The sequence below is a fragment of the Drosophila persimilis genome, unplaced genomic scaffold (genome assembly GCF_003286085.1).
Source record: "Drosophila persimilis strain 14011-0111.01,24,50 unplaced genomic scaffold, DperRS2 tig00000000-arrow-pilon, whole genome shotgun sequence".
NCBI lineage: Eukaryota > Metazoa > Arthropoda > Insecta > Diptera > Drosophilidae > Drosophila > Drosophila persimilis.
In genome coordinates, this window is record NW_020825288.1 from 6,081,172 (window position 1) to 6,101,772 (window position 20,601).

Here is a 20,601-nt window from a genome sequence, read left to right on the forward strand (position 1 = left end):
TCCCGTGGTCAAAATAGAATGACGAAGCATAATACCTCGACAAGTAATATTTACAGTGATGACTCTACAGCCAGAGTTATCTCAATCTCTGTGTTTCTCCCCACTGGGACATAATAGTGAATGGATGTGGTGGTTTCGCCAAACGGGCTTTCCCTGTAAGTGTTTATGCATAGATCGACGGAAATAGTATATATAAAATAGTTTTTATTTTCAATATATTCTTAGAAATCTTTATAAATATTGCACTGCGTTGATTAAGTGGGACTCACGTCCCCTTCGGATGGTCTTTATATTGCACATCGATATTCTACGATTTAGATCTTACAGATAAATTCACACTTGATGTTCTATTAGTAGGAACTTAAGGCTAGAAATAGATTACGTTTCGCAAGATAATTAAACGATGCTTCGGCGATGCGAGTAATTGTCTTGGGAAACATAAGCCGTATGCTGGAGTACGAGTATATGTTTAAGCAGATCGAGTATTAGTATGTATGTTATGTGTATGTTTTATGTGTATGCTTATGTGCTATGTACAATGTACATCATAATTAACCCGGGTTCGAGAGTATTAGATTCAACATCTATGGCAAATACCCCAACGAGTCCTCGAGAGAGGCGCTCACAGCCCGCATCGACTGGTAGCTGCCCATGCGGCTCCGGCTGACGTTGCTCCGGATGGAGGCCGCCTTCTCAATGGCCTTGATATTGATCAGCAGATTGTCGGCGCTGCACGCCTTCTGCGCAGCTCCCACGCTACCAGGTCCCAGGGGCATGGCCATGGAAAGACCATTGGCACCCACCCGGTCCGTGCTAAAGGATTCGCGCGCCCGGTAAGACGACTTCCGGGAGGAGGCATATGAACGGCAACTGCCGTTGGCGGTCCGCATCGCTTTCTGGATCTGCATGGGCGGGCACAGGCTCTTGATGTCCGTCGTCTGGCTCAGCTTCATGTCCGCAAAGACGGCAGCTGCCTCTACGCTCTTCTTCACGCTCAGCGCCTCGTGCGGCTGGACGGGCTTGCTGTTGCCGCTGATGCTGAAGAGCTCGTAGTCCAGGCCCAGCTTCTCGGAGGGCTTACCCTTCCGAGCCACCCCCCCACCCGGCCTGGGAGCCTTGCGCTGCTGGGAAAGGGAGTCCTCGCTGATCGCTGCCGCTGCCAAGGCCCGCTGCCGGCGATGGGTGCGCTTGCAGTAGCACTTGCTGGCGCTGATGCAGCTGTCGGAGTCGCACGAGGTGGTCGTCTCCGAGCGGGAGTTTGCCGAGTCGTGCTCCAGAGTGCTGGCCGGCTCCTCTTCGACCATGGAGCAGTAGCACTTGTCATCCGACTTGCACGAGATCAGCGAGTGGCGGTTGCTGGCTACTGTTCCGGCATTGACCACAGGGTTGACTGTCCCCGAGGGCTTCCTCGAGTTGGCCATGGCCATAGTGCGCTCGTTCTTCTGCCGCAGCTTGTGGTTCAGGTGCTCTGTGCGGAGGCTGCAGTAGCAGCGATCGGCCGAGGCGCAGGTGCAAGACTCGGAGTCGTAGCTGCACTCGGAGCAGGAGACGTATCTGCACAATGAATGGGAGTATTAGGGAAAACATGGGACAGAATTTTCCCCTTAGAACCTACCCGCTGCTGCTGTTCCTGTTGAGCCCCTGCAAGGCGTGCTCATTCCGCACCACGGATACATCTGAGCCACTGGTGGCTGCCCGATTCCGTTGATGCTGCTGCTGTTGCTGGACGTGGCTGATGGGGGGTCCGATAATGATGGGGGCACTAATCTTGCGCTTGCCCTGGCTGTCGAGGGTGGCCGCCTCCTTGGGTCGTGGGCTCGACTTCTCCAACTTGGCGCGGCACGAGCGAAACTGTCCAAGCTGGAACATTTTCTTCAAGCTCTTTGTGCCGAAGAAGCTGCTCTTCGACTTCTTCTGCGGATGGATGAGATTACATTTGCATTTAATTTTTCCACGCAATCCTATAGACATCGTCTTTCCGCTCACCTGTGACCCATTGACGCTGGCCTTGCGCTTCTGCTTTTTCTTCTTCTGGCGGCGCATGATATTCTTGGAGCGCTGAAAGAGCTCGTCCTGGGTAAGAGTGACGGCCAGCTTGAGCAGGAACTCCTTGTAGATGGGCTTTAGGTCGTTGAACGACATGCCGTCGGCATCGATAATGGCATATAGAATGTCGTCCAGGGAGTGGAGGTTCTCGTGCAGACGAAATTCATTGAACAGCTCGCTGAAACCAAGTGGGGAACTAGAAGCACAATTCAAACGATGCCAATCAACCAAACCAAACCTTCTCACCCAAAATGCAATCAATCTACCACCAGCACCCAGGCCAGGAGAGCACTCCACAGTCCAGCTGCGTGGCCTTCCTGGCCCCAAGAGCTTGGTGATAATACTCACCCTCCTCCACCACCGCCGCCCAACTTGCCCGAGTGACGGCGTGCCGCTCTCGACTTGTAGCGGGTCAGACCTCCGGTGTTCAGGAAGCTGCCGGATCTTGGTATGGCCACGCGCGTCAGAATGTCCCCGCTGGCCGCCTCGCCGCCGCCACCGCCTGAACCAACAGCCCCCACCAGATCCGCACCCTTGTAGGCGCCACTGGATGCTCCGGCTGCCACTGGCTTTTTGCTGTGATGGCCATGCTGGTGCAGGCGGTTCACGTGTCCGTTGCTGCAGATAATGCTGCCATTGCGCGAAGGGCTTCCTTTGTATCCGGAACCGGGCACCGTTGTGGGCACTGGAGGGGCGCGCTTGGACTTGTGGGACTTGCGCTTGCGCTCCTCCGTGGACGTTTCCACCTCTGCGGCCTCGTTGATGACGTTACTGTTGGAGCTGAGCGAGCTGCTGGAGACCCTCTTCTTGCGGACGGAGCGGGAAGGCGTGCCGGATACTCCGGTGCCCGCGCGAAAGGAACTGCGTCGCCCACTGGCACTGGGCGTGATCTGGGAGCGGGACAGGTAGTTGGAGCTGGTCATGGCCGAGCTGCTGGCGATGCTGATGCAGCTGACTCCGTTCTGCTGGCGCGGCGTCCGGCGTTTCGTGCTGCGGTGCGAGCTGGTGCTGACGTGGGCCATCAGGCTCTGGTAGAGGGTGGCCGCTATCACGATGGCGTCCTCGGTGCTCTTGCAGATGAAGCCGTGGCACTCGAGGATCTTGGGGGAGCTGGCGGAACGCATGACAACCGCAAAGATCGGTGCATGGACGTGTATGCTGTGCTCCACAGCCAATTGCTCACTTGAACTGGGGATTACAGGATTGGAGTTTGATTACGGTCCTGGCTTCGAGCTTCAATGCCATCTGAGACTCACCTTAGAGGCTGAAACAGGGCAGTCTTGTCTATATTTTCGGGATCGGTGATCAGTGGCAAGAAGGCTGCTCCGCCATCGTCGGCGGAGATAACAAACTTCACCGCCGACCACACGGCAATGTTGTGAAATGGAGTAATGTGGGCCTCACTCTCGTCCGGGCCGCTGCCTCCTTTTGGGATTGGCACAGAGCTGATCTTCACCCGCAATCCTGTGGCACAAATGTCCAACGATCCCGAGCTGAGCCTCTGCAGGATATACCATAGCCCCATTTGAGATTCCAGAATGCCTTTTTGCTTGAACCATTTACTCACCTTCTTGGTAACCTCACTGAGGTACAGTTGCCTCAGGGGCTCCTGCAGTCCCTGGAGACTCGTCACCTTGTCTTTTAGCGGCAGGGAGCCCAGGCAGGTGACATCGAAGCTGCTGGTGGCGTCCTTGGCCACGTCCGTGAAGAGCTGCTCGATCTGGGCCTGCACACTGTTGCTGATCCGCTGCACATCCTTCTTGGCCGCCTCGGCCAGCACCTTGGCCGACTCGCTGGACTCCTGCAGAAAGCTGCTCTTGGCCCCCGAGGTGCTGGCCAACTCACTACGCCCATACATGATGATGGAGCGCGTGCGATGCGATCCCCGGGGATCGTCGAGGCGGCTGCTTCGCATTGATCTACGTAATGGGCGGGCGGGATAACAAATTATCAGAATTGGATCATAGAAACAGGTTTAAAGTTTGCTATAGAAAGTTCTTGCTGGAGGGGTCTCTAATGATCCACACAATGTAAAGCTTCATCTATTTAAAATAGTTTAAATTGTTGCATTTAATGGCCACCATCAGCATTTTTAATGGTTATTTGCAAGCCAACAACACTTTCGGGGCCTCCACTCTCTGCTGTGTGACAAAACGGTTACATTTTTTGTGAAAGTTTGACTGATTAACGCAAACTAACCATAGATTAGCATATTAGACTCGGACTAGTGATTGGAGACTGTCTGCTTGTGTGTGAACTCGTAGAGTTGGCATTCGATGGGCCACATCCTGGTGGCGCCATCGCCATCGCCATCCCATCCACACAGACAATGGTCCAGGGAGCTCTAGTGGAGATGTACTGGCAATGGCCAGGTCCAGGTCCAGGTCCAGGTCCAATGGCCCCCCTGCCGCCTGCCGAATGCAGCTTAAGGTGTTCCCAATACCAGATTCTGTTTACCGCTAACTGACACAAAATCGGAAATGGTCATTTCCATAGAACGTCGCAGCGTCGGCAGCCGAGAGTTTTGAATGGGAATGAAGATGAGTGGAGTGGAGTGGAGTGGAGTGGAGAATGCTGGCCTCTGGAGAAGACTCGTGGTTTTCTTTTTCAATCAATTAAGCAGTTCGCTCCGCGAATGTGTGTCAGCGGTGGAATATTTAAGCATAGAGCAAGTGCCGATCCGATCCGATGTGACCAAAGACTCAAATTATTCTATTTTTCCATCTCCCTCTGTCGTTCTTGCCCCTCTCTTTCTACACAGCTTTTGGTTGCAGCTCTTTCTCTCACAGACAATATCGTTTTTAATTTTTCTGAACTAACTGTGCTTTTTTGTTGCTTATGGAAATGCAAAACGGTAAAAGAAACATTCATTGGTCTTCCCAAATCGGTCTCTCGCTATTTCTGTATCTGTATCTGTGTCTCGTTTATGTATCTGTATCTCGCTTCTGTGGTTTCGAGAACGAAAGTGTTAAGCTCGAAAAGAAATTAATATGTGGATATGATATCGACAGCGAAGCTAATGAGTGGACACACCTACTGGAAATCCATCAGATATGATTGATATTTTTGATCTTAATTAATTTTCACCCCATCTAATGGGGACTCACCTGGAATCGTCAAACATTAGATCGATCTTCAGTTTGTATATCGAATTTCGACTGACACTCGAATTGTTTTCGAGCTGGTCGCCGTCCAAGAGCCGAAAGCCGGAAGAGTTGCTGTTGCTGTTGCTGTTGCTGCTGCCGGTCGCTGGTTTGCCCCGCGCCCGCACGGAACTCATTTTGGGTATGGCCACTGCGGATTGGGAGTCCACTTTGCAGGTGACCATCCTCAATGTCTGCCCGTGGATTAACACTTGCGGAATGCACTGGCAGTTGCAAATCTTTATCTCACTATCTCACTATTTTACTGTTTTTGCCTTGGGATTTGTTTGTAGCGTTAAATTTCTGCTCAAATTAGCGATAAAATGCAATTCAATTATGCCCAATCCAATGAACGCTAATTTTTAACATGTTAGCGAAACAATCGCCCGCTGCTGCTGCTGCTGCTGTTGCACGAGACTTGGTATCACACTTTGCATAGGGCTAACACACTGGCCATTTGCATTTTCATTTCCATTTCCATTTGCTGCGATTCAGATGGAGATGCGGACGCGTCTCGGAAATGTTGCATGCCGCGCTCGGATGTGGCGATCATCATTCACTCGTGCTGGCTCATTAATTAGCTGCAAGCAAAACCAAATACCGACAAATTGTACATACGTATGGGTAATATTTGTTTTTGGGGCGGATTACAATTAGATTAAGCCACAGGTACAGGCCATAGCCGGGGTCTCTCCATGAGGAACAATGTATTGCAAAATCATTATTAAACCACTTTTATGCTGATTGTTTCTTTTTCTCTTGCCACTTTTTGGGGCTGTTTCGGCTGATAAATTGCCCCATGAAATGCAATTGTTGTATCGGAAAATGTTAGTTATGCTCAACACACACACACACAGTCACAGCGGGGCAGGCGGCGGCCCCAGATACGTACGAGCCACAAGGCGAGCGCGCGTTAATTCGGCTGCATCTATGAGATACTTTCACTGTGGAGATATTTTGCGGTAATTAGCAAATGCCGCTCGGAGCACAAGGCACACACACACTCTCACGAACTAAACGTAATCACAATCATATCATATAGCCACACATTTGGAAAAGCCATTTACTTGTGCCTTATTGAACTCCAATTCCACTGCACCACGGCCCAAATTTGGCCAACTCCAACTCCAATGCACTTCACTGTCTTTGGGCTTGTGGCTTTGGCTCTAAGTTTGTATAATCCAAAATGCTGTAATTCGGTTTTGGATCTCGAAACCGGGCATCTGAGTTCGTTGAATGCCACAGAGCGACTGGCCGCACGGAGCCGCTGCTGAAATGTCGATGCGCGTCAAAAGCACAACCGAAGCCCGACGAGCGCTGGCTTACGACTGACTTCAGGCGTCCGAAGAAAGAAAGAAATGGCCAAATGGCCCAGGCCAGGCCAGGCCGGTCCGGTCCGGGCCCATACGAGTAACAATATCATCTCTGGCGTAAGTGGGTAGCGCAGCACAATGAGAATGCCTGTCCGATCCCGCTCCCCGTCCTCCCATATGTATCTCTGTCTGACTTTGTATCTGTTTTGGCTTTAACCAACTCCAAAATGACAGATCCAATGCGTTGATGGAGACGAACGGGTTCGAGAGACAGTTGCTTTTCAACACCGCAACAACAATCACTTGCCCAATGCTGACCTGACACTGAAGATTCGATTATTATATGTTATTATCGGCTTGCGTGTATGCGTTTGGAGAGACATTTGCATATGGGAATGTCGCAGCATTTGCGTAAAGATTTCGGGGTATATTGCAGTCAGTCTCCCACAAACCTCGGCGCCTCCGGGGGCTGGCTGACTGCAATTAAACCTCTCGTTTGGGTCCCAAGTGCCGGCGGACCCGGGTTTTGCCATTTGCGCAAGCGCAGAAGCTGTGACGGCGCGAGAGGCGGCAAGGGAGCCCCCAAGAGTGAAGGCATTTTCGAAATCAATGACCGTGGTCAAGTCTTACGATAATTGGTGCTGCCTGCCCGTGGGCCATTGTGTGTGTTGCTGTTGTGTGCACTATCGTAAAATGCATTTTATTTTTTCAAAGAGCACAGCACAGCCACACCTGGAAGCTGAGAATACTTTGAGGGGAGACCCTAATGGGATAGCAATAACTATCCACATGCATGCGAGCAATTACTCGGATGATCCCGAATTTGAATTTTAAATTTTAAAAAAGAACACATGTTGTTTTCGCAGAGATTACACGAACAATAAATATTTCTACCGGCTATATGTTTAATAAAATAAGCCTAGGCATTGCTAATGAAATCCGAGTTGCTTGTGGTCGTAATTCAATGGTGATTTCAATTAAAAAGCCCGCTACCATTTCACTAATAATAAAAAGCCCATAAAAATCTATCACTGTAGATACATCAAAACTTTCCTTTGTACGGTTCGAGCGATTTCCATTTCAAATGTTTGATCTACTGGCAATTAATAGCACACGTGTGTGTCTGTGCCCGAGTGTGTTTCGATCCAAAGTTGTCAATGTTGTCGGTTTTATTCATGAGATAACAGTAACAACTACTCCAAATTGGTCTACCCTAAGACAAAAGAGGAAAAACGAGCTGTGAAGCCTGGCAGGGCCAGAAAACTCTTACTTTTATGGCTCCTCCGACGTTTCGCTTTAATGGAACCAACGAAAACGGTCGATCAGATGGCCTACAGATGATAGCGAAGAACAGGGCTGAGCATTTTCGTTTTCAAAGGTTTATTCAAATTTCTAGAATTTTCTTTTGTGCGTGTGCTGAGAGCTTTTACTTTTAACAGAATTTTCCCCTAAACAAATTTGATGGCCAAACCGTTAACTGCACCTGCAGTCGGTGGTGGTGTTGATAGGCGATGTGATTTATTTAACAAATAACATCATATTATCATGATCATCACTTTCTCTATTCAATTTACGGGGATGTTGCTTCTGCTGCTGCTGCTGGGGTTTCTGTATTTTCTGTTTTAGGTTTTCTGCTGGCAGTGCCAACGGCAGCGGCAACTATTTCAAAAATTAGTCGTATTTTTTTTGCTCTCCGCCTGCCTACGAGATGCAGGCAAGCTTGAAGATACAGATACAACGCACAGCACAGGGTTGGCCTGGTACTCGGGGATCGACAGAGGTAGAGGCAGAGTGATTCGCTTGATTCCTTTGCGCTCGTCTTGTGCCCAGCACTGCGTATCTGGCATGAGCACCGAGCACTGTACACTGGCAAAAATGCTTGCCCACTACGTATATCTTTCTAACCAATGGGGGAAAATAGAGAACTTCAGCTAAACAATGACTCCAAAAATAAGTCAAGACATTTTCCACAGTGCTTCGGAGTGGACAAGTTCTGCAAATTATTCAAAACATTTTTCCACAAAAACATTGCGCAATTAAAGTTTCATGACTTTCCCTGACTTCGCTCCGACATAAGCTCTCTCGCGGATGACTTTCTTTGTAGAATCACGGCCAGATGGAGATATAAGATACTTGGTTGGGCACAGATACTCGCTCATAGATATGCCCTACTGTGCCCCATGTGGCTCCATTCATTCATTCGTAGCAGCGCTGGCAGCGACGCTGGCGTTGCGTCACGATCCCGATCGGAGGCGAGACACGAAAAGCGGAGCTCTGTGCAGACACAGGGCACACAATAATTGTCACATTGTGCCACTCATTATGGCATTTCGCGCTTCATTCTCCGCTCGCACACGCTCCACTCATCCCATCCATCCATCCATCCATCCTATTCGGGTGGAGCTGGGGCCACGGCAGCGGGTGGTTAAAAAGAAATTAATTTTGCGGTTTCTTTGTGTACATTTTGTATTGGTTGCAAAAACGTTGTTAACGATCTGGTGGCAACGTGACCCAAACACCCGACCACAGGCACACGATCACAACTGCTGACCCAAAGAGGTGAAGATTTTAAATCCTGACAATGAGCAACAAAATGTATCTTACATAAAAGATATAAACCCAAATTGACATGAGTATGCATATCAGAGAAATTACTGTTGTTCATTACGTTGTCATTCGAAATGTCATATGAGGCGAATAGATAAGAAATGGGAGATTAATCCCTCATTGGAATAACATCCTACCTTTTAAAACTAAGGATTTCTCTGCCCTTTCATCGTATCTTTGACTCTTTTTGTTTAAACTAAATCTAAGCATGAAAATCTTTCGGACAAGGAGAGTTATGGACACTTTAACGAACAATGCCCCCGCCATAAGGTGAGCATTACGGCGTAGATAATGAAATCCAACAAAGAAATTGCTCAAAAGAGCGTGACGCTAGGCGCTGCTGTTCATGAACTCTGCGCCATAAATTGCCATAAGCATTTGCATTTGCATACCTCACATCCAAAGCCATAGCCCATCCCTAGTTGGGGGCCCCTTAGCGGTGTCTAGTCACGAATATTCTGATGGAGATTCTTTATGGGCGAATTTTTGGGTTTTAATTGGTACTTCCAAACATTTTCCATCCTTTCTTGACTTTCATTTAGTTCGGTCAGCTGGGTTCAAATGGCGCGTGCTTTGTGGGTCGACACATCATTGTGTGGGGGCGAGGCGCCAACAGACCACTGGAACTGCCACCGCAACGGGCAGAGAGGTATAGGAATAGAGCTGTAACTGATTGGAGTTAAGTATCTGCATTGACACCATCAGATTGCCGGCTAACTGTTGTGCTGCTCGGAGAGAGCCGTTCCGTTCCTCTAGAAGATAAGATCATAATTCTACTGCCCACCTGGCCCATTGGTCTGTCTGGCCAAGATAATTGTTTTCTTGTCATTTATCGCATTTGAGGGAAAGTTTGCACTTCTCAGAAGGTACTCGTACAAGAAAAGTATACGCTTCTTTTTTTTTATTACCATTCATAATTATGAGGCTCAATCCCAGTGATCATTGGGGTCGATGGGTAAATGTAAATTAAGGGCTACTGCCTCTTCTGACTGGGGATTACTGTAATTGTTTCTATTTTTGGATTGAGTGCCTAAGGTACGATCGTTAAGACCTAGCGGGGAGCTACCAATAGCTGATTAAGCTTTTGGCTTTCCTTGTAATTGCAATTGTAATTATAATTATAATTGTAACTGTAATTGCCATGAATTATGGATAGTCTTAGTCCTAGTCTCACGACTGTGATGCATTGCCCAAAGAAACGTTCTTCCAGCACACTTCTTGGAATGCTTCATTAGCACATTCTAAGATCCCGATAAAGAGATTGTTGGATAGCGGTAAACTGGTGATTGGAAATGGCTCAACGCACGATTATTTTCGCATCTACTATTCGTATCAGAGAACAAGACACATACAAGCCAGATCCAGTCGAGGAGTTATGGCTGTGACCCACCTTCAGAAGTGGAAACAAGTTGCAATTGCAGCTGGATACAAACTGCGCACCGATGCTCCAGTTTCTGAACCGCGGACCTGTCACGCAGACCCCAGACCCCAGCCAGCATCCAGCAGACGCGATCAGAGGAGAAAATCGGAAAATAATTGCAAGAAAACTCGAGATCCCTCCTAGAAAGAAGCGCGCGCGGGCTCGGACAACAATTGCGGCCAACGGACAATCCCAGGTAACGTTTCGTAAGTAGGAAACTTGAACGAGTTTAGCAGGAAAAATGACTGGTCGATCTTGATTTGTTTGTCGCCCCGTCACTACCTACCTACCTACTGAAGAAGCTACAGAAGCTACTGTCAGCACCAGCAGATAAAATCCCGCTAATCGAATAAGTGTTTACTTGTCTTTTAATAAGGCTTATATGGCTTTCCAGGCAGTCCCCGACCAGTTGCTGTTTGCTAGGCCATTCTGGGACAGAAGAATGTCTTGTCTACAAGTAATTATGATCCCAACAGAACACATTTAATTGGTTTGCATTCAAGTAATAACGACTATCCAGTAGAGCTATACGTTCTTTCTTTCGCAAATCAATGATCGATGGGATGTCTTAAGATACAGATTTTGACTGTCTTACCTCTTCTGTAATGCTGCCACAATATTATCCATCCAAAAATAATTTAATTTTCGGTTTAGCACGTTTATCAAAGCAATTTTGAAAAGGAAACTTTCTATCACCAGAGTACAGCAAATTCTTGCATCGTATCATATGATTATCTCCCCCAAACGATTCGGTCACGTTCCTATTCTGGAGACAACGACAACACTTTCGTTTCGTTTGAGCAGTTGCCAAGTGGTGGGATGCCGTAGATAATTTACATTTTCCAACCGAGAAAATGCCAGGAAAATCACTGCCGAAGCCCGAAGCAGAAGCAGAAGCAGCGACCAGAGCGCGCGAAGTCAATAACGAGACTAACCGCTGAAGAGCGATTGGATGAAGCTCAGAGCTGAGGCTAGACCTGGAGCCAGAGCTTAGGCCACAGCCAGAGCCGACTCGATGCAGAGACACAGCCAGAGGCAGCGGCGGCACCACTGCAGTGGCCAGTTTTTGTTTTTGGGTCGAATTTTCGAAGCTGCAGCCGCATGGCATGCGTGGAGCTGCTGGACCCACTGCTGGCAGCTGATGGGGATTAGCCAAAATTTCGACTTGTAATCGTACCCTGCGGCGGCTCATGATCCTAATTGTGACACTGATATGCCCAATTTGCCATGCTTCTGTCAACAACCACACACCATCACCAAACTGGCACTCAAACAGGACTAAAGAACATCTAAAGAAGTTCCAGTGTCCTGTCTATGTGGAGCAGGTCAGGTCAGGATTGCCTCTCGTCCACCTTGACTCGATGTTGAAGCCCAATTTCCATGGCCAAAAAGTGGAAAAACCTGCGTGGACAGAACAGAGTGCCCCAAATTGCACTGTGCTCATTCGCAAGGCAAATCTTTGACCAATATTTGAGTGCACCGTTAGACAGACGGTACTGGCACTGGCAAAGGCAGTGGCTCAAGGCGCTCGGCTAGAATTAATTCATGTTTTTGGCCGGACCATCGATAACTCGTGGCCGCGCGCATATTCATGGCAGCTGCATGGAGCTGCATCGAAAAGGAAACAGGTTCGCCATGCTCCATTGGCCAAAATGGGTCAATCGCCCCAGAACCTCGCCGCAGATCCGAACAAGTGTCAGGTTTTTGCCTCGGCCCCGCAAAATATGAAGTTGCTCATCTCCTTTGTGCCGCCTCGAAACTGGGCCACGCCACCGTCGGGCGGCAGTTCTAGTTCGATTCGGGGGATTTAGTGAGGCAATTGGAGACAGGCGGCCTGATGCCTGCTTAGAAATGTGTCGCGTCGCACATAAACGGGAACATAAAATGGCATTTACCGTAACGGCCCGACTGACTCCTTACATGCAACGACCCATTTGATATTGGATAAGCTGCCTGCCCCACAGCTACAGTCGCAGTCACATTGGCTTGTCTGGCAGACAGATGCCCATTCGACTGGATTCGACAGCTACTGATGCGATGCCATTCGAAAAGTGTTTCAAGATGGGGTAACACTGGTCGACCACACATTTGTGTATGCGGATGTGGTTAAAGAAATGCTTGTTTGGTATCGGCACGAATGGATTTCAATAATCATCATTGCGATTATGCAACAGATTGTCAGCCAGAATAATTAGATAACTTATGAGGTTCAGCATAGAACTGAGCTCTTTTTGATAGCATGACCAATTCACACAATAGTAAAAGTAATCAGCATTTCGTTATATGAATTATGATCAAATCTACTTAGTGGGGGTCACCATTTTATGTGCTCCTTTTAAACAAATGTATGTGCAATAATGGATCATTATATAGACCCAACAATAAATTCATCAGAATACAAACAAACTGCGCTCCATCACATCCTTACTGGAACGAGGTGGCCCCCTAGCAATTATGTGGAGGGCATCTTGCCGTAGATCACCTCTTGGATACCTGCAGTCGCTTAGAGAGCATTTGGTCGGCAATTTTTGGTACTCATTGGCCCAACAGACTACTTAAGAAAACCTCCTCAAGAAAACATCTCGAATAGAAACATTTTTTCAAGTTTTTCCAAGTTTCGAGTCAAAGACCTCAGCAGCTAGTACTCTTTAAATACATTAGGTTAAGCATTAGTAAATTTCAATATCGTTAAAGGTAAAAGATATTGTGGGAATAACGAACATCGGTACCTACTCAAGTACCTAGCAAAAATGTGTAGAATCCAACATACTTTTAGGCTGGATGAAAAATATCTGCCTTTGCTTTAAAGTAGAGAAAGTGTATAATAGAGGACACAGACTTGGACTGTACTATTACTATAAATTACTATTTTTGGTGCTTTCTACCCTTATACCTTATACCCTAGTTTGGATCATTCAAAGTCTAGGCATAGTACGATTTTTCGTATATATATTATCCTATTTTTATTGTTATCTGCAGATTTAATTACATTTTCAACATTTCAATTTAACATATGACTAAAGATACATAAACACATATCGTTCGAATCCCAAATAGTTTTTTCTATCCACCATGAAGAACATAGAGATTAAAGCATATGGTAGCCTACCCCACTCCCATAATCAACAATAAATTATAGCCTATAGATAAGGCCTATTCATCACGTAAATTAGACAGTTGCAAATATTTGGTCCACAGACGTTTGTTTGTTTTATATTTAATCACATTTAGAAAAATATACAAGGTTACTTCTTATATATGTAGACATTGCTCGTATTAATATAAACGGTTTAACATATTTTTGGTCGATTACGATTAGAGATTACGATTTATACATTTTGCGTTTTACGTATTGCATTTGGTTTAAGTGGATAGCTTATACCTAAACTCGTACAGCGGGGGAGCTATGGGGAGGGGTGGCTGGGTGCGGACTTACTCGTGGCTTGGGGGTAGACATCACTAAAATACTAACAGTTGCAGTTATTGGTTGTTTGATTCCTTGTTAGTCCCAGATTCTCTCTTTTAATTTGCATAGCTAACTAAAACTACATAATTACATACACACACACACACACACTGAGAAGGCTTGCCCCTAGGACCGGGCTAGGAGGATCGCTGCGATGATCATCACAAGGAGGGATACCAGCGGCAGGGTGGGGTGGCTGCCACCTGCGGTCGCTGAGCGGTACTCGTCCTCGGGCAGATACTCCCGGATGTGTCGCGTCTTGTTCATCATCCAGTAGAAGGCCCTCATGTTGCCCAGTCGCTTCAGCTCGTCCCCAATGTCGTTCCGGATCTTGGCATTGTACTCGTTGAGCAGGCGCTTCTCGACGGCACTGAGCAGGGTGCTGTCTATCAGCTTCGGCTCGTAGGGGACCAATGTGACGTCCTGGAATGCTAGGAAGTGTGCGCCACTGGGATGCCTGTGTCCAGTGTCAATGACCTCGAGCACGTTCTTCAGGCGAACGCCAAAGTCATCGCGTTTGTAGTAGCCAGACTCTGGATGGAGGTACGGTATCAGCGGGTATTATCTTTTGAAGAAAACCACTTAATACTTACCGCTGGAGAAGAAGTACCCCTGCTTGAAGTGGAAGCTGCTGTTCTTGCCATAGGCCACGGATATAGGTGCTGCGTATGAGTAATTTTAGTATAGTAAATAATCCATTAACGATCGATCCCGACTTACGCTCTTCTACAGAACCGTAGGCGCCTATGCCATGACCTGTTGCCTGTGGATAGTCCGTCATATCCTTCCACACCATGCTGCGCACGAGAGCATCTACCTCGGAGGGCTTCAGATCGGCCGGGAACTTGAGCTGAGCCAGATGCAAGATGCCCGCCAGGACGTTTGTGTAGGCCTTTTTCATGTCATGCGTTGGCTCGCCAAAGATGAACGTCCGCGACACATCCGTGGTGCCCTCCAAGTACTGTCCACCCGACTCGATGACCAGCAGGCTCTGGTCGGAGACCTCGATATTGGTCACATTGCTGGATATATAGTAGGGCAGGGCCGAGTGCTCGCCATAGGCCACGACAGTGCGCAGGGACAGCCCCTTGGCATGCTTTTGGGAGAGGCGCCAGAGCTCCACCTCATACTTAATCTTCTCCTCGGTCCACTGCTCCGTCTGAAATCTGGCCTCCATGTTGCTCATGGACTCGCAAATGGCGGCGCCGTCCCTTATATGCGCCTTCCGCATGCCAGCCTGCTCATCGGAGTTCTTCTGGGCCCGCATGAAGATAATGGGCGAGATGTACTCCACAACGATTTTCCCTGGCATCGAGGAGTAAATGGCCTCGGAGGTACCCAGATCCTGCACGCAGGGGGCCGAGACGAGCACACGTTTCCAGATCTGAGCATAAGTGCGTATATCGCTCCAGATTTGATGATATTCCTTAATTCTGCAATAAATAGTCAGATGAGTGAGGGTTCATTTAAAGCTTTCTTTGGCTTACTTGACACAATCCTCGTTGAAGCAGTCCGTGCGTAGATGGAGGTCGATTCCCAAACTGATCTTTCCATGATCCACATAGAAGAATATATCATCCTGGCTCACAATCACATACGACTGGAAAATGACAAATATTAGAGGGTGCTATCAAATGGATAGAGTGTGGCGACTCACCTTCACCACTGGCGTGTAGGGTATGTCAGTGCCACGGATGTTGAGCAGATAGGCGATCTCTGTTAGCGATGTGACCACCATGGCGTCACAGCCGAGGTGCGCCAGGCGACGCCTCAATTCCCGGATCTTGTCCTGCCAGTTCTCGCCCGCAAACTCGCGAGCCTGCACCTGAATCACCTGATTCTTGGGCTGCTCGGGCCGCTCTGCTCCCCAAATGAGGTCCACCAGGTTGTTGTTGACCTTGACCAGCTTCAGGAACTTGTCCTCCAGCTCGCGCTCCCACTCGGCCCAGAGCTGGTGCGGCACCAGATGCGGATCGGCGCCCACCCGCTTGTCCAAGTGCACTCGGCTGCCCAGCCAGTCGGCGATGCTGACATTGCCGTTGGCCAGATAGATTTCCCAGTCGCAGTCGAGCTCTCCGTCCGCCTGCTGGGCGTAGCGCTTCTCCAGCCAGACGGCGGCTCCGTGGTGCGTAATGGCGGCAACGGCCCGCACACCCGTGTAGCCGGTCAAGTAGCACAATCGTTGATCGCGTGCGGCCACCTCCTGGTTGAGGTGCTCGTCGGTCGAGGGGAGGATATATCCGTAGATCTCGGGCCCCTGCAGCGAGGCCCGAATCTGCATTTGCTCACGCAGTGCCAGCAGCCGACTGTGGTACAAGCTCATGGGCTGGATCTGTAATTTCCCCTGAATATTAATATCTGATCGATGGCCCCCCAGCAGGTAACCCTGCCACCTGCCACCTCCACTCACCAGTTTGCCCTTGCGGTACTGGCAAATCTCTCGGTGATAGCCCCGGGTGGGCTCTGCGGCCACGGCGCCTAGAACTGAAAATGGAACGTCGTAAAAATTGGTAAAACAAAATATTTGCAAGTCGTTAAGGATGTTGATAAATAAAATTTAAATTGTTGCCATTAGTTTTATGGAGCACATTTTTTGCATACATATTTATTAATGGCCAAACTAGCGGTCCAAAAATAGCAACAAGTGCGTCACGGTAGCGCAAACAAATTTCCCACGCTCGTTAAATGGCCATGCGACTCGCTCTCCTGCCTCTCGATTCCGCTCGGTGCTGGTGCTCGACTTTTATTTTCGCTCAAGTGAGAGATGTCGAGGCACTAGAGCATCGCATCGCATCGCAGCGCACTGGTGACAGGCTGAGAATTCATTTGAATTTCACTTTCAATATCAACGCCCGACCACCTGCTCTCTTCGCCTAAGCTGAGTCAGCCGCTGGCCACGCTGCGTATGCGTAATGGGAGTCGAACAGCGTGGGGGGGCCTCGACGGGCAACAAGTTCCGCGAGGCTGCGGCAGTCCCACTCCACTGATTGGGATGTCAAAACAGGGAGACAAGCCGAATGTCAAATGGGTGAGGAGATGGTCATTTCACTGTCACTGTCTTGGCCAGCTGTTCAAATGCGATTTGTCAGAGTCTTGCCAAAAAATTCTCAGTAAAGGGAAATATGTATAAACATTCATATATGCATGTATATTCGATTGATTTATTCAAGCAGAACGTTGACATGGTAGGCCAGAAATCTATTTCTGTCAGACTGCTCTAAAAATGGCATATTTCCTTTTATATAAGGCTTGATATATTTCAAGGTGGAAAAAAGGTTTTTTCGATTTAGTATTCGCCTTGACCAACGTTTCTTTATACCATGTTTTGTCTTCTCCATTTGTTAAAGTGAAAATATTCAAGAATTAATTTTCATGTTAATAGATTTAAAAGAAATTTACGATAAATGACGGACAAACACATCCTCAGAGCGGACATGGCTGACTTTGCAGTTGTATAAATAAATATTATGCCATCATTGACATTTGGGCCAGCTTCGCATATTTTCGTGACGCACTGAAAAGCGAAGGCGACTTCATACCCTGAGAGCCATGTGCAAAACGTTTTATGCTGAAAACTAAAAATACCGTAAATCGATCAAAAGTCTATAAAATCAGTTTCGGTCGGCCTTAAAATACACATAGTAATAGGTACGTACTCACCCAGCAAGATGTTCAGCAGCAAGCGCCAAATCCATTTGGCTGTCGTCATTGTTTTTCTTTGCACTTAAAATTTTTCCCTCCGCACACGGAGCCGGGGGTACACGGGAGGGGGGGGCACTCGCAGGCCGTAAAACTTGGCCAGAACCCGAACGGATTGTTTGTGTTTGCGCGAATTGCGCTGCCTTTCCTGTCTCTCTCTCTCTCTGCACTTTCACTGAACTGCAAAATTGTTGCTTCTTTGGTCTAAACAAATCAAACGGTGGCCATTAATGAGTTAGTGTCGATCTTAGGAAGGAGACTGTGGGGCTTCTTCTTTTGTGGCGATGCACTTTTCCGGTTAATGACCGGAACGTGTCGGTTCGTGTCTTTCGCACATGTTGCACCTATGTATTTGCCCCTAGCAGAGGAATGGGTGTGAGAATGGGCGAGGGCGTGGCCATGGCATATGCCAATCTAAAGGGTGTTGGCCGAGGCGCTTTCTTCTAATTGATATGCCATGCAGTGGCTGGCCAAGTTCTGTTCCCTGGGGCTCATAACTCATCTGGCGGCGACATATGTATAAATAGCCATGATATCAGCCCAGCTTAGGAATTTATAGCTTCCGCTCCGACGAGCTGTGGTGCCGAATTTGGAATTCGTTTTTTTGGAAAATGCCAATTTGGCAACTATTTTTCGGGTCTGTCGGTCTGGTCTGCGTTTTCTCGTTTCTCGTTTCTCGTTTCGTTTTGTAGTTTAACAAAATGTTTAATTGCTGTTTTAATTAATCATGCGTAAAGTCAGCCGAAACAGTCGAACAGAAACATGCTGATCATGCTGGAAATGAGCCAAGCTCTGCCATGGCGTGGGTGTGGAGGCACTGCCACTGGCACTGGCATGGCATCGGGGTTGCACAAGTTCCCCAATGCTAATGCTGATTTAATTTTGTTAGCCTTATAGAGCACCTCAAAGGGAAGCACCGGAATGGGCTGTCTGTCAATCACGCAGATGGCAGCAGAGCCGAAGATTGAAAATGATTGAACGCCTTTGATGCGACTCGCGTGCTTGGCACACAAATATCTGCGAAACTGTCAATAAAACACAGATCTCTGATCTGAACTTAATTGCTTTTTCAATTTGTATGCCAGTCCACTTTTCATTAACATACATATGTATATATATTTTAAAGTGACCAAGAAAAGTATTGTTTCAATATCAATTAAGCGATTCAAAACCAATTTTCCCGCCTGGGCGGTACTGTACTCGAACTAATACTCGAGGCGCACATTGTTCACGCTGTTTTTTATTGTCATTGGATCGGCGTCAGATATGGCAACTCACACGCCCCACATCCCATCGAAATACAAGTACAATGAGGCAGGGGCACAGGCAAAGGCAACCGCAGCCCACAAAATACATTGAAAACATAGGAAATACTACAATTAAATAAGAGTTAAACAAATTCGATAAGTGGTGGGCGATCATCAGCGACAAATATGTATAAACGAACAATATATATTGTGAAAGTGACAGCTTTGGCCCTGTAGCCGCCTCCGGCCAGCAATTATTCGCTTGACTTTGGCACCAAAACAGCAAACGAGATGATGCTCTAGTTATCATTGCATGTACTTATAAGCACGCTTGTGTGCATACATCAAGCACAACATACGAGTACCATTTGCTGCCAACAAAATTGCGCTGACAAATATCCCACAAATTCGTAATGTGCCTCAACTGCCAACTGGCCGCGTGCCCTTAAATGTTTGTTATATCATGGGGGGTATTACTGAGAGAAACCCCCGAGGAAAGCCTCAAAAATTTCTGGGAATGCAACACCTGCAGACTAATTTCGGTGGAGCATTGTTTACGCCTCGAAAAGGGGGGAAATGGGAGCGAGGTGGACTCATTCTTTTTGTTGAACAAATGCATTTCTTTTTTTGTTTTCAATTTCAATTTCACTGCCGTGACCGCGACCAAGACGCCGCTGACTCACACACAGAACATGGTTAAACACAGTTGCCAAAAAAAACACCAGCCACCCAAACACCCCAACACATAGATACTCAGACGTATCTATGTATATCTATGTTTATTTAATTCGTTATACATATGTACGAGTTTTTGAATTCGAACTGAATTTTGCGCCAATGCACACCTTGAAAATCACAAATTTCATGCCAGAGCGCCAGCAGCAAAATTTGAATTCTGTCACGGCATGCAGCAGATTGCAAGGGGTATCGGCTCTCCGGTGCTCCCTATCTACGAGTATCTGCGGCGTGCTGACAATGTTACGTATACGCAGCGTACGAGCATATCTCTAGGTTTGCACAGCTGTCCGAAATAGCAGCGGAATTTTCAGAATATTCTACCTTTTGCGGTCTCAAAGAGCCTCCACACACGAATACGAAGACGGACACGGAGACGGATCCGGACACTCACGGACTCACTCGCGGTATCTTGTGGTATCTGGCGGAGAAGAAGCCAAAGCGAACCGCACGCGTGTAAAGCAACAAGCAAACTGAAAAACTTTTGATGTTGCTATTTTGTATGTTTTTTATTTTGTTGCCTCAAAATGTGGGAGATGAAAAGCACGCACACCCACAGAGCGCTCGACAGAGAGAGAGGGAGAGAGACATTCAGGGCGAGAGAGAGAGGGGAGAGCGAGCGAGCGAGATGGAAGGGAGAGACGCATGCATGCATAGACTATTTAATTCATTTCAAAAAGAATTTACTTATTTCGAATAGAACAAACACACAGAGCAGTCGAGCTGAGCAGCTGAGCAGCGCGAAAAGCGCGTGAGCGGGAGCTTTGGCAAGCGTTAGACGCTCCCTAGACAGCGATGGGCGGGGGACTGGGGGCTCCAGAAGAAAGTGGTAAAAGTCTCTTCTGGGCTGCAGCACAGTGGATGGCGATGTGTGGCATGGCACTGCAACTTAATATTCGCTATTATGATAGACTCTGCCACAGCA

General features: G+C 47.9%; 2 protein-coding genes across 5 annotated transcripts; both read right to left on the reverse strand.

The window, feature by feature from the left end:
* Window positions 1-562: 562 nt before the first annotated feature.
* On the reverse strand, window positions 563-5,374 carry LOC113564872. Of its 4 annotated transcripts, none has more exons than XM_026995184.1 (7): window positions 5,154-5,374; window positions 3,614-3,965; window positions 3,303-3,547; window positions 2,395-3,234; window positions 1,987-2,224; window positions 1,616-1,911; window positions 563-1,554 (listed from the first exon to the last, which is right to left on the reverse strand). In XM_026995184.1, exons 1-7 carry the CDS (start codon window positions 5,372-5,374, stop codon window positions 585-587), a joined length of 3,162 nt encoding a protein of 1,053 aa, XP_026850985.1. In that variant the 3' UTR covers window positions 563-584. The 4 variants fall into 4 exon arrangements, with proteins under 4 accessions (XP_026850985.1, XP_026850983.1, XP_026850984.1 ...); XM_026995182.1 differs by having other exon boundaries at window positions 1,616-1,914; window positions 1,987-2,242; XM_026995183.1 differs by having other exon boundaries at window positions 563-1,569; window positions 1,613-1,914; window positions 1,987-2,242.
* An 8,333-nt stretch (window positions 5,375-13,707) lies between these two features.
* LOC113567439 (xaa-Pro aminopeptidase 2) lies at window positions 13,708-20,100 on the reverse strand. The gene is made up of 8 exons (XM_026995281.1): window positions 20,001-20,100; window positions 17,656-17,898; window positions 16,406-16,479; window positions 15,653-16,327; window positions 15,483-15,595; window positions 14,716-15,428; window positions 14,589-14,657; window positions 13,708-14,528 (listed from the first exon to the last, which is right to left on the reverse strand). Exons 2-8 carry the CDS (start codon window positions 17,702-17,704, stop codon window positions 14,122-14,124), a joined length of 2,100 nt encoding a protein of 699 aa, XP_026851082.1. The 5' UTR covers window positions 17,705-17,898; window positions 20,001-20,100; the 3' UTR covers window positions 13,708-14,121.
* Between the last annotated feature and the right edge of the window lie 501 nt (window positions 20,101-20,601).

Coding starts and splice junctions, on each gene's coding strand:
- LOC113567439 (XM_026995281.1), bottom strand. CDS start 17,704: ATGACGACAGCCAAATGGATTTGGCGCTTGCTGCTGAACATCTTGCTG. Junction 16,328..16,405: donor AGTACCGCAAGGGCAAACTG/GTGAGTGGAGGT, acceptor GGGAAATTACAG/ATCCAGCCCATGAGCTTGTA. Junction 15,429..15,482: donor TTCAACGAGGATTGTGTCAA/GTAAGCCAAAGA, acceptor TATTTATTGCAG/AATTAAGGAATATCATCAAA.
- LOC113564872 (XM_026995181.1), bottom strand. CDS start 5,374: ATGGTCACCTGCAAAGTGGACTCCCAATCCGCAGTGGCCATACCCAAA. Junction 3,235..3,302: donor GCCCTGTTTCAGCCTCTAAG/GTGAGTCTCAGA, acceptor TGTAATCCCCAG/TTCAAGTGAGCAATTGGCTG. Junction 1,915..1,986: donor CCAGCGTCAATGGGTCACAG/GTGAGCGGAAAG, acceptor ATCCATCCGCAG/AAGAAGTCGAAGAGCAGCTT.